The sequence below is a fragment of the Pongo abelii genome, chromosome 3 (genome assembly GCF_028885655.2).
Source record: "Pongo abelii isolate AG06213 chromosome 3, NHGRI_mPonAbe1-v2.0_pri, whole genome shotgun sequence".
Classification (NCBI taxonomy): domain Eukaryota; kingdom Metazoa; phylum Chordata; class Mammalia; order Primates; family Hominidae; genus Pongo; species Pongo abelii.
In genome coordinates, this window is record NC_071988.2 from 38553918 (window position 1) to 38569531 (window position 15614).

At 37.1% G+C, this 15614-nt stretch overlaps 1 protein-coding gene across 5 annotated transcripts in view; it reads left to right on the forward strand.

The window, feature by feature from the left end:
• WDR19 (WD repeat domain 19) overlaps positions 1–15614 on the forward strand; it is a 111659-nt gene that overhangs the window by 25911 nt on the left and 70134 nt on the right. For all 5 annotated transcript variants that reach the window (XR_008524139.2, XM_024246284.3, XM_063723801.1 and 2 more), the window contains 5 exons: positions 7878–7948; positions 9124–9296; positions 9381–9495; positions 10418–10524; positions 11272–11394. Coding sequence is in view for 4 of the 5 variants with exons in the window: in XM_024246284.3 (XP_024102052.2) it covers positions 7878–7948; positions 9124–9296; positions 9381–9495; positions 10418–10524; positions 11272–11394 (589 nt within the window). In the remaining variant the exon portion in view is untranslated. The remainder of the gene's footprint in view (positions 1–7877; positions 7949–9123; positions 9297–9380; positions 9496–10417; positions 10525–11271; positions 11395–15614) is intronic.

Below are 15614 nucleotides of genomic sequence, written 5' to 3' on the forward strand. Positions count from 1 at the left end.
CTGCCAAGTTCAAGTGATTCTCCTACCTCAGCCTCCTAAGTAGCTGGGATTACAGGTGTGCACCACCATGCCTGACTAATTTTTGTATTTTTAGTAGAGACGGGGTTGTACCACGTTGGCAGGCTGGTTTCGAACTGACCTCAGGTGAGCCACCATGCCCGGCCTAGAATGTATTTTTAATGACCCTATTAAAAGGGTCATTGTAAGAAATTCACTTCAAATATAATGATATAACCACGTAAAAGGATGGAAAAAGACCATACAAATGCTAACCAGAAAATAGCTACTCTAGCCATCATTTACATTGATATGTTTGAACTTGGCATAGCATTTAACCTTGTATTAGGTATTATACGTGATCTAAAGATGACTCAAAGTACATGGGAGGATGTGCATAGGTTATATGCAAATACAACATCATTTATATAATGGACTTGAGCATCTGTGGATTTTGGTATCCACAGAGGGATCCTGGAACCCAATCCTCTTGGGATACTGAGGGACAACTGTAATGTATAGAACCAACTAGGCAGAAGGTCAACAAGGATATAAAAGACTAGATCAGCACTATAAACCAACTAAACCTAATAGAACACTGCACTCAGCAGCAACAAAATTCACATTTTTTTCAAGTGCCTATGGAACATTCACAACAATAGACTACCCTGGCTCATGAAACAAACCTCAGCAAATTTAAATTGAGTCATATAAAATATGTTCTCTGACCATAATGGAATCAAACTAGAAGTCAGTAACAGCAGGAAAACCTCCAAACACTTGGAAATTAAACAACATATTTCTAAATAATTCATGGGTCCTAGAGCCCCAAAGCAATTAAAAAATACATAGAACTGAATGAAAATGAAAATATATCAAAATACATGGGAGGCAGCTAAAGCAGCATAGAAGAAAATTTATAGCACTAAATGTTTACATTGGGGGGAAAAGGGCCTCAAATCAGTAATCTAAGTTTCTACCTCAAGACACTGAAAAAAGGAGCAAGATAAACATAAAGCAAAAGGAAGAACATAATAAAAAGAAAATTGTGAAATGGGAAATGAGAAAATTTTATTTTATTTTTATTTATTTATTTATTTATTTATTTATTTATTTATTATTATTATACTTTAGGTTTTAGGGTACATGTGCACAATGTGCAGGTTAGTTACATATGTATACATGTGCCATGCTGGTGCGCTGCACCCACTAACTTGTCATCTAGCATTAGGTATATCTCCCAGTGCTATCCCTCCCCCCTCCCCCCACCCCACAACAGTCCCCAGAGTGTGATGTTCCGCTTCCTGTGTCCATGTGTTCTCATTGTTCAATTCCCACCTATGAGTGAGAATATGCGGTGTTTGGTTTTTTGTTCTTGCGATAGTTTACTGAGAATGATGATTTCCAATTTCATCCATGTCCCTACAAAGGACATGAACTCATCATTTTTTATGGCTGCATAGTATTCCATGGTGTATATGTGCCACATTTTCTTAATCCAGTCTATCATTGTTGGACATTTGGGTTGGTTCCAAGTCTTTGCTATTGTGAATAATGCCGCAATAAACACACATGTGCATGTGTCTTTATAGCAGCATGATTTATAGTCCTTTGGGTATATACCCAGTAACGGGATGGCTGGGTCAAATGGTATTTCTAGTTCTAGATCCCTGAGGAATCGCCACACTGACTTCCACAATGATTGAACTAGTTTACAGTCCCACCAACAGTGTAAAAGTGTTCCTGTTTCTCCACATCCTCTCCAGCACCTGTTGTTTCCTGACTTTTTAATGATCGCCATTCTAACTGGTGTGAGATGGTATCTCATTGTGGTTTTGATTTGCATTTCTCTGATGGCCAGTGATGGTGAGCATTTTTTCATGTGTTTTTTGGCTGCATAAATGTCTTCTTTTGAGAAGTGTCTGTTCATGTCCTTTGCCCACTTTTTGATGGGGTTGTTTGTTTTTTTCTTGTAAATTTGTTCGAGTTCATTGTAGATTCTGGATATTAGCCCTTTGTCAGATGAGTAGGTTGCGAAATTTTCTCCCATTTTGTGGGTTGCCTGTTCACTCTGATGGTAATTTCTTTTGCTGTGCAGAAGCTCTTTAGTTTCATTAGATCCCATTTGTCAGTTTTGGCTTTTGTTGCCATTGCTTTTGGTGTTTTAGACATGAAGTCCTTGCCCATGCCTATGTCCTGAATGGTAATGCCTAGGTTTTCTTCTAGGGTTTTTATGGTTTTAGATCTAACGTTTAAGTCTTTAATCCATCCTGAGTTGATTTTTGTATAAGGTGTAAGGAAGGGATCCAGTTTCAGCTTTCTACATATGGCTAGCCAGTTTTCCCAGCACCATTTATTAAATAGGGAATCCTTTCCCCATTGCTTGTTTTTGTCAGGTTTGTCAAAGATCAGATAGTTGTAGATATGTGGCGTTATTTCTGAGGGCTCTGTTCTGTTCCATTGATCTATATCTCTGTTTTGGTACCAGTACCATGCTGTTTTGGTTACTGTAGCCTTATAGTATAGTTTGAAGTCAGGTAGTGTGATGCCTCCAGCTTTGTTCTTTTGGCTTAGGATTGACTTGGCGATGCGGGCTCTTTTTTGGTTCCATATGAACTTTAAAGTAGTTTTTTCCAATTCTGTGAAGAAAGTCATTGGTAGCTTGATGGGGATGGCATTGAATCTGTAAATTACCTTGGGCAGTATGGCCATTTTCACGATATTGATTCTTCCTACCCATGAGCATGGAATGTTCTTCCATTTGTTTGTATCCTCTTTTATTTCATTGAGCAGTGGTTTGTAGTTCTCCTTGAAGAGGTCCTTCACGCAAGCATTCTTATACACCAACAACAGACAAACAGAGAGCCAAATCATGAGTGAACTCCCATTCACAATCGCTTCAAAGAGAATAAAATACCTAGGAGAAAATTTTAAATATCAGCCTGACCAACATGGGGAAACCCTGTCTCTACTAAAAATACAAAACTAGCCGGGCATGGTGGTACATGCCTATGATCCCAGCTACTTGGGAGACTGAGGCAGGAGAATCGCTTGAACCCAGGCGGCAGAGGTTGCAGTGAGCCAAGTTCGCACCATTGCACTCCAGCCTCGGTGACAGAGCGAGACTCTGTCTCAAAAAAAAAAAATCAATTAAACAAGAAGCTGGTTCTTTGAAGAAAATAAAATTGATATGCTTCTAACAAGCCTGACAAAAATAAAAAGAGAATAGACACAACAAATCACCAATATCAAGAATGAAACAGGAGTATCCCTACAGATCTGAAAGCCATTATGAGAATAATAAAGGAATACTACAAACAGTTTTACACTAAAAATTTGACAACCTAGAAGAAATGGGACAATTCTTTGAAAACTGCAAACTACCAAAACTCAACCCAAATGAAAACAGATCATCTGGATTAGCCCTATAACTACAATAAAATGGAATTAGTGATTTAAATGCTCCCAAAAAATAAATCTCAAGGCCTGTATGGTTTCATTGAAGAATTCTGCCAAACACTTGAGAAAGGATTAATACCAATTTTTTAAAAATCTCTTCTACAAAATAAGAGTAGAGAACACTTCAACTTATTTTATAAGGCTAGTATTACCTTTATACCAAGACCAAACAAAGACAGTGTATTAAAAAAGAAAAATACAGGTCAATATCTCTCATAAACTTGAGCATGAAAATTCTCAACAAAATTTAACAAACTGAATGTAGCAATGTATAAAAAGAATTATACTTCATGACCAAGTGTGATTTATTTCAGATACTGAAAATATCAAATGGTTCAATATTTAAAAATCAGTGTAATCTATGTCAGGTGCAGTGGCACATGGCTGTAATCCCAGCACTTTGGGAGGCTGAGCCAGGAGGATCACCTGAAGCTAGGAGTTCGAGACCAGCCTGGGCAATATAGCGAGACCCCATCTCTAAAACAAAATAGCCGGGCATGGTGGCATGTGCCTGTATTCCTAGCTACTCAGGAAGCTGAGGTGGGAGGATTGCTGAGCCAAGGAGTTTGAGGTTGCAGTGAGCTGCAGTTGCATCACTGCACCCTAGCCTGAGCAACAGAGCAAGACCCTGTCTCAAAAAGAAAACAAAAAAAAATGTAATCACTCTATCAGAAGCTAAAAAAGACAAACCATATAATCACATCAATTGACACAGAAAAAGCATTGCACAAAGTCCAGCACACCTTCATGATAAAAACTCTCAGCAAGTTAGGAATAGCAGGTAATTACCTCAATTTGATAAAGAACAATATAGGCCGGGCACAGTGGCTCACGCCTGTAATCCCAGCACCTTAGGAGGCCAAGGCAAGAGAATCGCTTGAGCGCAAGAGTTCAGGACCAGCCTGGGCAATGTGGCGAGACCCTATCTCTACAAGTTGCCTGTAGTCCCAGCAACTTGGGAGGCTGAGGTGGGAGGATCACTTGAGCCTGGGAGGTTGAGGCTGCAGTGAGCTGTGATCGTGCCACTGCACTCCAGCCTGGGCAAAAGAGTGAAACCCTGTCTCAAAAAAAAAAAAAGAACTACAAAAAACCCACACCTAATATTGTGCATAATGGTGAAAGACGGAATGCTTGTCCCTTAAGATTAGGAACAAGACAAGAATATCTGCTCTCATTACTCTTATTCAACCTAGCATTAGAAGTTCTAGCCACTGCAATAGGCAAGAAAAAGAAATACACAGCACTCAGATTAGAAAGGAAGAAGGAAAACTATCTGTATTTGCAGATGTCATGATCATCTTGGGATTTTATACATAAAAATCATGGAATTTTCTACATAAAAGCAACTCCTGGATCTAAAACTAATAAATGAGTTTTAGTTTATTTTTCTGCAAAAAAGCAACTCCTAGAACTAAAACTAATAAATGAGTTGAGCAAGATTGTAGGATATAAGATCAACACACAAAAATTAATCACATTTCTATATACTAACAATGAACATTAACAATGAAAACAAAAATGAAAACCAATACCATTTTCAGTCACTCCAAAGAAACTGAACTGCTTAAGTATACCTCTAACAAAACCTGTACAGTGTCTTTGCTGAAAATTATAAAATGCTGATGAAAGAGATCAAATTAGACCCAAATAAATAGAGAGATATACTGTGTTCATAGATTGACAAGCTCAACAAAGTGAAGATGTCAGTTCCCCCAGGTTGATCTATTGTTTAATGAAATTTATATCAAAATGCCAGCATGCTTCTTTGTAGGCATAGGCATGTTTATTCTAATATAGACAGACAGAGATAGATAGATAGATAAATAGGTAGATAGATAGATAGATAGATAGACAGATAGATAGATAGAAGCCAACAGCAATCTTAAAAAAGAACAATAAAATGGGAGAAATCACTCTTCCCAATATAAAAACTTGTTTAGCTACAGTCATCAAGGCTATGTAACATTGGCAGAGGAAAAGACATATCAATCAATGGAACAGAATAGAGAAGACAGAAATAAACCCACACAAATATGCACAGTTGGTTTTTGACAAAGGTGAAAAATAATTCAATAAAAGCAAGATACCCTTTTCAACAAATGGTACTGGGGCAATTAGACATCCACAAGTGAAAAAAAAAAAATTTCAACACAAACCTTACACCTTAATAAAAAATTCACTCATGGACTTAAATATAAAATGTAAAACATAGGAGGATATCTTTTGGATCTAGGGTTAGGCAAAGAGTTCTTAGACTTGAAACCAAAAGTACGATCTATAAAAGGAAAAACTGATAAAGTAGATTTCATCAAAATTTAAAACTTTTGCTTTGTGAAATACTCTGTTAAAGATGAAAAGATGGCCGGACGCGATGCCTCACATCTGTAATTCCGGCACTTTGGGAGGCCAAGGCAGGCACATCACCTGAGGTCAGGAGTTTGAGACCAGCCTGGCCAACGTGGTGAAACCTTGACTCTGAAAATAAATAAACAAATAAATAAGATGAAAAGATAAGCTGCAAAATGAGAAAATATTTGCAAACCACATATCCAACAAAGGGCTAGTATCTAGAATATGTAAAGGACTCTCAAGACCCAACAGTATGTCATATGTTTAACATCTTTATATGTTATCAACCTAACACTATGTTGATTCTATTTTTGTTGAATGTCAATTATCTATTTACATATCAATTTATGCAACACAAAAATAATAAATTTACTTATATAGTTACCATTAAACAAAAACCCAACAGTAAAAAAAGCAAACAACCGTATTAGAAAATAGGCAAAAGACATAGATTTCATGATTAGCCATTAGAGAAATGCTAACTAAAACCACAATTAGCTATTACTACCCATCTATTAGAATGACTAAAATGAAAAATAGTGATAACACCAAATGTGGGTAAGGATGAGGAGAAACTGGATTACTCATACATTGCTGGTGGGAATGCATCATGGTACAGCTACTCTGGAAAACAGTTTGGCAGTTTCTTAAAAAACTAGACATGCGATTACCATATGATCCAGCAGTTACACATCTGGCCATTTATTCCAGAGAAATGAACACCTACATTCAGATAAAAACCTGTACATGAATGTTTATAGCAACGTTATTTGTAATAGCCAAAAACTGGAAACAATCCAGATGTCCTTTGGTGGGCGAATGGTTCATCCATGCCATAGAACACTACTCAACAATAAAAAGGAACAACCTATTGATACACCCAACAACTTGAATGAATTTCCAAAGGATTGCGCTGAATGGAAAAAAACCAGTCTCAACAGGTTGCATACTATATGATTTCATTTATATAATGTTCTTGAAGAGATAGAATTATAAAAAACAAAGAACAGATTAGTGATTCCCAGAGGTTAGAGATGGAGCTGGGGTCAGAAGGAAGGAGGTGAGTGTTTATAAAAAGGCAACATGAGAGATCCTTGTGGTCATGGAACTATCTGTATCCTGACTATGGTTGTGAATCTCATGAATCTCATGTGTGAGAAAGTTACTAAACACACACACTGAGTACAAGTAAACACACACACTGAGTACAAGTAAAACTAGGGACATCGGAATAAGATTTGTGGTTTCTATCAATGTCGGTATCCTGATTGTGATATTATACTATAGTGTTTCAAGATGTTACTTTTGGGAGAAAAGGGGACATGGAATCTCTCTATCTCTCTATATTGCCTCTTACAACTACCTGCGAATCTAAAATTATCTTAAAAGTTCAATTAAATGAAAATAATGAGGGAAAAAATGTAAGAGGAAAACACTGGAAGAGAAGAGAAAGGAGAAAAGGAGAGTAGGAGGAAAGAAATGTTACAACTATTAGTTCCCAACATTGTATTACACAACTTTCATTTACATCAACTTACTTATTCTTATTTCAACCTTATGAAATAATGTTATGCCCACATTTTTCAGAGCTTTCAACCTGATCTTTCTGATCCAAATTTAATGTTCTTTCTATACTATAATCTAGTTCCTTTTGTATGAAAGAACTCTGGGAAGGGGAGAAAGGGAACACATTGTAAAGAGAAATCTGTATCATCTTACAATAATTAATACTACTCAGGAGAATATTTTCGTACCCAAATTTCTTCAGGACAGTTTGAACCTCCTTATTCCTGAAGCTATAGATCAGAGATTAAGCCAGGCACAACCCTACCCACCCCGCATCTCTGCACACAGTAAACAAACAAACAACAACAACAAACCCAAAAATTTAAAGATAAAATATAATGAAGTACAGAAATTCTAATATTTTCTTACCTTAACCCAGTAGATCATTCTGTACATCACATTTTGGAGACCAGTAACCTATTCTATGGTTTATAATTTTTTGTGAACTAAAACAGTTTTATATAAAGATCATATATAGTTTTTAAAAATACATTTTTGTTTTTCAGCATTAAAATCCAAGACTTGGTTGACTTAAAAGACATGTATGCTATACTCAACCTGGATGAGGAAAATAAAGGTATTGATTTTTCTGAAGCAGATTGACATTTTATCATTCCAGTTACAGAGAGTAAGGTTGTGTTTGTTATTGTGTGATTTGCATTCGTTGGAGGAGGAATAATTTTTTTTTTTTTTTTTTTTTTGAGACGGAGTCTCGTTTTGTAGTCCAGGATGGAATGCAATGGGATGATCTCTGCTCACTGCAACCTCCACCTCCCAGGCTCAAGCTATTCTCCTGCCTCAGCCTCCCAAGTTGCTGGGATTATAGGCACGCGCCACCACGCCCAGCTAATTTTTGTATTTTTAGTAGAGATGGGGTTTCACCACGTTGGCCAGGCTGGTCTCTCGAACTGCTGACCTCAGGTGATCGCCCACCTTGGCCTCCCAAAGTGCTGGGATTACAGGCATGAGCCACTGTGCCTGGCCAGAAATAAATTTGAATACTCTTCACTAGAGTTCCCTAAAATAGTCTCCTTATTTTAGTAATTATGTTGTGATACTGCTTGACTAGAAAGATATGTCTACTTTGATCCAGAGATTTATAGTGAATTTTATCCTAATTCTAATGTAAAGTATAAATTCTTTATACAGTCATGACCCACATAATGACATTTCAGTCAACAGTGGTCCACATACATGGTTCATATTTACTACCTTTTCTTTCTTTCTTTCTTTCTTTCTTTCTTTTTTTTGAGACAGCGTCTTGTTTTGTTGCTTAGGCTTACTGTACATTTTCTATATTTAGATATGATTCAGTGTGCAAGTACTTACTGCTGTGTTACATTTGCCTACAGTGTTCAGTACAGTAACATGCCGTACAGGCTTATAGCCTAGGAGCAATAGGCTATACCATATAGCCTAGGTACGTAGTAGGCTGTTTGATCTAGGTTTGTGTAAGTACACTCTATGATGTCAACCACAAAGTCACCTAATGACAGATTTCTCAGAACATAGCCCTGTCGTTAAGTGACACATAACTGTACTTTCCCTTTGAGCCACAGGGAGTGAGCCAGTGCTCATATTCTTAACGCCAATCCATGGCAAATTTCCTAGTCTAAAAAAAAAACTACTTAAACTAGTAAGGAAAATATTTGAAAATTGTTATGTCTCTGGTAGCTTAAATGAAAATATTTGTTTGCTGCCTACAACTACATATTATTTTTGAATAATTATTTATTTTGTCGGTTATTTCAGGATTGGGTACCTTGTCCTGGACTGATGATGGCCAGTTGCTAGCACTCTCTACCCAAAGGGGCTCACTTCATGTTTTCCTGACCAAGCTTCCCATACTTGGGGATGCCTGCAGCACAAGGATTGCCTATCTCACCTCCCTCCTTGAAGTCACCGTAGCCAACCCTGTTGAAGGAGTATGAAAATGGTGTTATCTTTCTTTGATTTATAAAATTAAAATAAGTTTAGCCGTTGATTTATTACTATTTTCTCTATTATAGGAGCTACCAATCACAGTTTCTGTTGATGTGGAACCCAACTTTGTGGCAGTAGGTCTTTATCATCTGGCTGTAGGAATGAATAATCGAGCTTGGTTTTATGTCCTTGGAGAGAATGGCAAGTCTAAATCCAGTTGTTTATCCTTATCTAGCACATAGTTTCTGTTCTTATTTGGGAAGCACTGGAAGTTTCTTTTAGGACCAAGTCTTTCACTCTTTGTTGTTCACATAGCTCATTCTTAGCTTAAATGGTTTTGTAAGTCTTCTAAAAATTTGCGTAATTTTTAGAAAGCTTTTATTCTTTACGTTTGTAGTGAAGGCAGCATAGCATAGTGGGTAGAGTGTGAGCTTCAGAATTAGAGAGGCCCTGGATTTAATTTCCCCTTCTGCCTCTGTTAGCTAAGTGACTATAGACAAATCACTTTACACTTGTGAGCCTTACTCATCTGGAAAATGAGGATACTTCTACTTTTAATGGATCATGAGGAAGATTAAATAAAATGCGTGGTCTCACTTGGCACAGTGACTTTTTTTAAGCACTCCTAAACCTAGTGGGTACTTAATAAGTGTTAGTTCTGTCTCCCCTTTTATTCTTTGAATAATAGCTATTAGCATGTGAGGAAAACCTTGTTTTGTTTTTTCTTCCCCTGCCTCCTCCCCATCACCTTTCCCCAATTCTAGGTCAGATAACCCTCAGGAATAGAACAAACCCGAAAATTAACCTGCTAAACAGGAAACACCATTAAGTTTCTTGCCACTTAAGGTTTAATTCTTAATTGTTTTGCATATAATTTTATTTTCTATTACTTTGTTTCATGTAAACCATAATGGAATGCTTGAAGGCAAATTGATATGGCAACTAAGATTAAAATGAAATTTAATCTTTAAGATTCAATTTAATCATTTAATCATTTAAGATTAAAATGAAATTTTAAGTTCAGAATATTTTTGCAAAAGCACACCTTTTAAAATTATTTGCATGTATGTATGAGATAGTTTTACCAATATTTTAATGTGTTGGTTTTTAAAAATTGCTACAGCTGTGAAAAAATTGAAAGATATGGAGTATCTGGGAACAGTAGCCAGTATTTGCCTTCATTCTGACTATGCTGCTGCACTTTTTGAAGGCAAAGTCCAGTTACATTTGGTAAGTATAATTTTGATGTCCTGGAGACACACTAAGTTAAGTTATGATGAATAGCCTAATGTCTGATTATCAAGAATATTGGTCAGGAAGCAAGGATGTACAGACTAACTAGAAAGCTAGGTGTGAGTAAAGGATTAACAAAACCCTTCCCCTTCTATATGAGAAGTTCTATTGACTTTCTAACCCTGTTCCCCAAAAACCTGATAAATACCAACAGTGCTACTCACAACATAGCCTTTAGTAAAATAGTAATAATAATAATGATTACCCTGTTGGTAAATGGCAGCTAGAAGGAACTATACATGAACTATAAAAACCTGATGGGAGTGCCATACCTTTGGGCTTCCTGGAAGGTGTTGACTCATATTCGGGCATTTTGTGTGTGGGGGTCTTCGAAACCATGCCTGCTGAGTTGTTCAAGAGATGTTGGCACCTGTGAAGAGGGGGCTTTTAAGTCAGGGCATCTCTCATATCTGTTTCATGGCTCTTTACATCTGGGAAGACAAAGAAATTAACAATTAGATAGCTGCAGAGCCTGCAGTAAAGACTGTTCACACTAAGAGGGACATCTGTGCTACCTTGCTGGCAAGCCGTGGTTCCTGTCTGATAGCTTTCTGACTAAACTGACCTATGGTAGTCTTGGGAGCCTGAATGTTTAGTTGAAGTTGAGAAAAAGACACCCCTAGATGTTGTATAGCAGGTTTACTCAAATAAATCTGTGAGCCATTATTATTCTTTACTTTTTAGATAGAAAGCGAAATCTTGGATGCTCAAGAAGAACGTGAGACTCGGCTTTTCCCAGCAGTGGATGATAAGTGCCGTATCTTATGCCACGCCTTAACTAGTGATTTCCTCATCTATGGTACAGATGTATGTATTGCCTTCTGTTTTAGAGAACATTGGGAATTTCTAATTTTTATTTTGTGATCTCGATCATTCCCTTTTCCTACCAGTCTTTTTTCTATATTGAATCCAATACAATTAATGAAGTTATCTGTGATTAATTATATACATTCATGTGTCTCTTCGCAGTGGGGATACATTCTGAGAAACGTGTCATTGGGCAATTTCACCATTGTGTGGATGTCATAGAGTGTGCTTACAGGAACCTAGATGGTACAGCCCACTGCACACATAGCCTGTGTGGTAGAGCCTATTGCTCCTAGGCTACAAACCAGTACAGCATGTGACTGTACTGAACACTATAGGTAATTGTAACACAATGCTATCTAGACATAGACAAGGTACAGTATATGTGTGATATAAAATATTTAAAATGGCATGCCTGTATAGGGCACTTACCATGACAGGAGCTTGCAGGACTGGAAGTGGCTCTGGGTGAGTGAGTGAGTGAGTGGTGAGTGAATGTGAAGGCCTGCAGCATTACTGTACACTACCACAGATTTTTATCAACACTGTACACGTAGGGACACTAAATTTATTTAAACATTTTTTCTTCAAAAAGAAATTAACCTTAGCTCACTATAACTTTATAAGCTTTTAAATTTAAAAAAACTTTTTGACTCTTTTGTAGTAACACTTAGCTTAAAACACAAACACATTGTACAGTTACACAAAATATTTTCTTAAAAAATATTTTCTTATATCCTATTCTATATGTTTTTCTCTGTTTTTCACTTTTTTAAACTTTTAAACTTTTTATAAAAACTAAGACACAAACACACACATTAGTGCAGGCCTGCATAGCATCAGGATCATCAGTATCACTGTCTCCCACCTCCGCATCTTGTCCCACTGAAAGGTCTTCAGCGGGAATAACATGCATGGAGCTGTCATCTCCTGTGATAACAATGCCTTCTTCTGTATACCTCCTGAAGGACCTGGTTGAGCCTGTTTTACAGTTAACTTTTTTTTAATAAATAGAAGTGCACTCCAAAATAACAATAAAAAGTATAGTATGATAAATACATAAACCAGTAACAGTCATTTATTATCATCATCAAGTATTATGTACTACACATAATTATATGTGCTATACTTTTATATAACTGGCAGCACATGAGGTTTGTTTACAGCAGCATCAATACAAACTTGAGGGTGACGCCTTATGCTCTGACATTATGACATCCATGATGTCACTAGGCAATAGGAATTTTTCAGCTCCATCCTGATCTTATGGGACTACCATCATGTACACAGTCCATCGCCAACCGAAACATTATGTGGCGAATGACTGTACATATACAGAACACGCAGGTGGCATGATTTGTTAATATCAGTGGTTTTGTGATTTTAAGCAATTTTGATGGCCTAGTGAAAAGCTCAGACTTTAGAGCCTGGCAAATCTGGGCTCAAACACCAGTTCTATTACTTGCTAGCTGGTGCTTAACCCCTCCAAGCCTTGTTTTCCTTACCTGGGTGCTTTAAGGATTTAATTTGGTGATGAACATAGACAATTCAACTTCAGATCTCTAATGCCTGCATTTAGTAGGCATTCAGCAAATATTAAAATTAACTGAATATTGAGAATCTGACTTCAATTTCTTGGTCCTTTGAACCATGGGTACCCTAAATCTCCAAATATTACATTAGTCACATGCACATAAACTAGTTATAGCATCTTATATTTGTAAACAGTTTTCACAGATTTTTCAAAGCATATCATGCCTGTTACCTTGTTCAGTCTGTAAAAGAATTAAGTTGTTAGAAAATGCTTTGTTTTCCACTTTAGCAAAATAGTGGCCGGGTGCAGTAGCTCCCACCTAAAATCCCAGCATTTTGGGAGGCTGAGGCGGGTGGATTGCTTGAGCTCAGGAGTTCAAGACCATCTTGGGCAACATGGCGACACCCCCATCTCTAATAAAAATACAAAAAAATAGCCAGGCGTGCTTGTGTGTGCCTGTGGTCCCAGCTACTCGGGAGGCTGAGGTGGGAAGATCACTTGAGCCCCAGGGGTGGGTTGCCAGTGAGCTGAGATCACGCCACTACACTCCAGCCTGGGTGACAGAGCAAGACCCCATCTGAAAAATAAACAAACAAAAAAACAAAAAACAACAACAAAGAAAAAGTTATTTACTACTTTAAAAGTTTCCACTTTCTCACATGAAATTATCATTATCATTATTGTTTTTTAGAGACAGGGTGTCATTCTGTCGCCCAGGCTGGAGTGCAGTGGCACAATCATAGCTTACTACAATCACAACCTCCTGGGCTCAAGCAATCCTCCTGCCTCATCCTTCTGAGTAGCTAGGACAGGTGCATGCCACCATGTCATGCTAATTTTTAGTTTTTTAAATTATTTTTCTTTTTTCTTTTCTTCTTCTTTTTTTTTTTTTAGAAACAGACCTCCTTGATTTTTTTTCTTTTTTTTTTTTTTTTTTTTGAGACAGAGTCTCTCTCTATCGCCCAAGCAATTCTCTGCCTCAGCCTCCCCAGTAGCTGGGATTACAGGCACCCACCACCACACTCAGCTAATTTTTGTATTTTTAGTAGAGACGGGGTTTCATCATCTTGGCCAGGCTGGTCTTGAACTCCTGACCTCGTGATCCACCCGCCTCAGCTTCCCAAAGTGCTGGGATTACAGGTGCAAGCCACCGTGCCCAGCCGAAACATTTTTTATATTTTCTTTTTATTTATTTATTTTAGAAACCTGCTAATTAATTTTTTTTATTTTTTATTTTTTTTATTTTTTGGTTAGGGTAGAAACTGGGTCTCACTCTGCGGCTCGGGCTGGTCTTGAACTCCTAACCTCAAGTGATCCTCCTACTTTGGCCTCCCAAAGTACTGGAATTACAGGCATGGGACACAGGAGCCTGGCCTAAATTATTTTTTTTAAAAGAACATGTTTTAAAGCATACTTGTTGCCATCTGAGAGACTTTTTAAAATTTATGTTTGACTTAAACTAGTAAGTCTTTGAGATAATATACATCAGTAAGGTAGGTCTCATATATCAGGTAATTTGGTGATATGGAAAAATATGGAATAGGAAATTTGTATGACACTAATAGTTTATAGAGCCCTGATCTCACTTATTTTATCTCATTATCTATAAAATACACAGGGAAATTTTCAGGAGGAAGATACTGAAGATTGAGAGGCTAGCAAGTCTGTAGCAAAGTGGAACTTAAACTAAGATTTCCTGATGGAAAATCTACTCTTTCCACTATGCCACAGTGCTTTTGGAATAAGTGTAGTAGTCTGTTCATAAAGCAGCAACTATCCCGGTTTCATTCTTGAGTGATTCAGAAAATATCCATGTTTTTTGGCAGCTTTATTGAAGTTTAATTGATATGCAAAAAAATGCACTATTAAAGTTATACAATCTGGACAGGCGTGATGGCACATTCCTGTAATCCCAGCACTTTGGGAGGCCAAGGCAGGCTGATTGCCTGAGCTCAGGAGTTTGAGGCTCAGAAATAGTGAACATACTCATCACCCCCAAAAGTTTTCTCCTGCTCCTTTATGATTCCTCCCTCTCATCCATCCCCACCCCACGCTTTTTCTGTAACTGTAAATGTAATAAATGTTTGTATATTCTAGAGTTTTATATAAATGGAAACATAAAGTATGTACTACTTTTTGTTTGTCTTTTATTCAACATTAATTTTTTTGAGATGCGTTATGCTGTTGTGTGTGTCAGTAGTTCATTTCTTTTTATTGCTGAGCAGTAGTAGTCTGCAGTATGTATATATCATAATTTGCTTATCCAAGAATTATAGGTGAACATTTGAGTTATTTCCAGTTTGGGGTATTTACAAATAAAGCCTCTATCAACATTCATGTTCAAGAAACTGGCAAACTGTTCTCTAAATTGGTTGTACCATTTTACATTCCCATCAACAATGTATGAGTGTTCCACTTCCTCTATGTCCTCACCAAGACGTGACATGATCAGTCTTTTTCATTTTAGCCACTCTAATAGATGCGTAGTGGTATCATTGTTATTTTAATTTGGATTCCTAATGAACTAATGATGTGGCACTTAGCATATGTTTATTTGCTTTCTGTATATCTTTGGTGAAGCGTCTGTTCAAATTTTTTGACCAATTTTTGATTGAGTTGTTTTCTTATTGATTTATGAGAGTTCTTTATATATATTTGGATTCAACTCCTTTATCAGATGTATGCT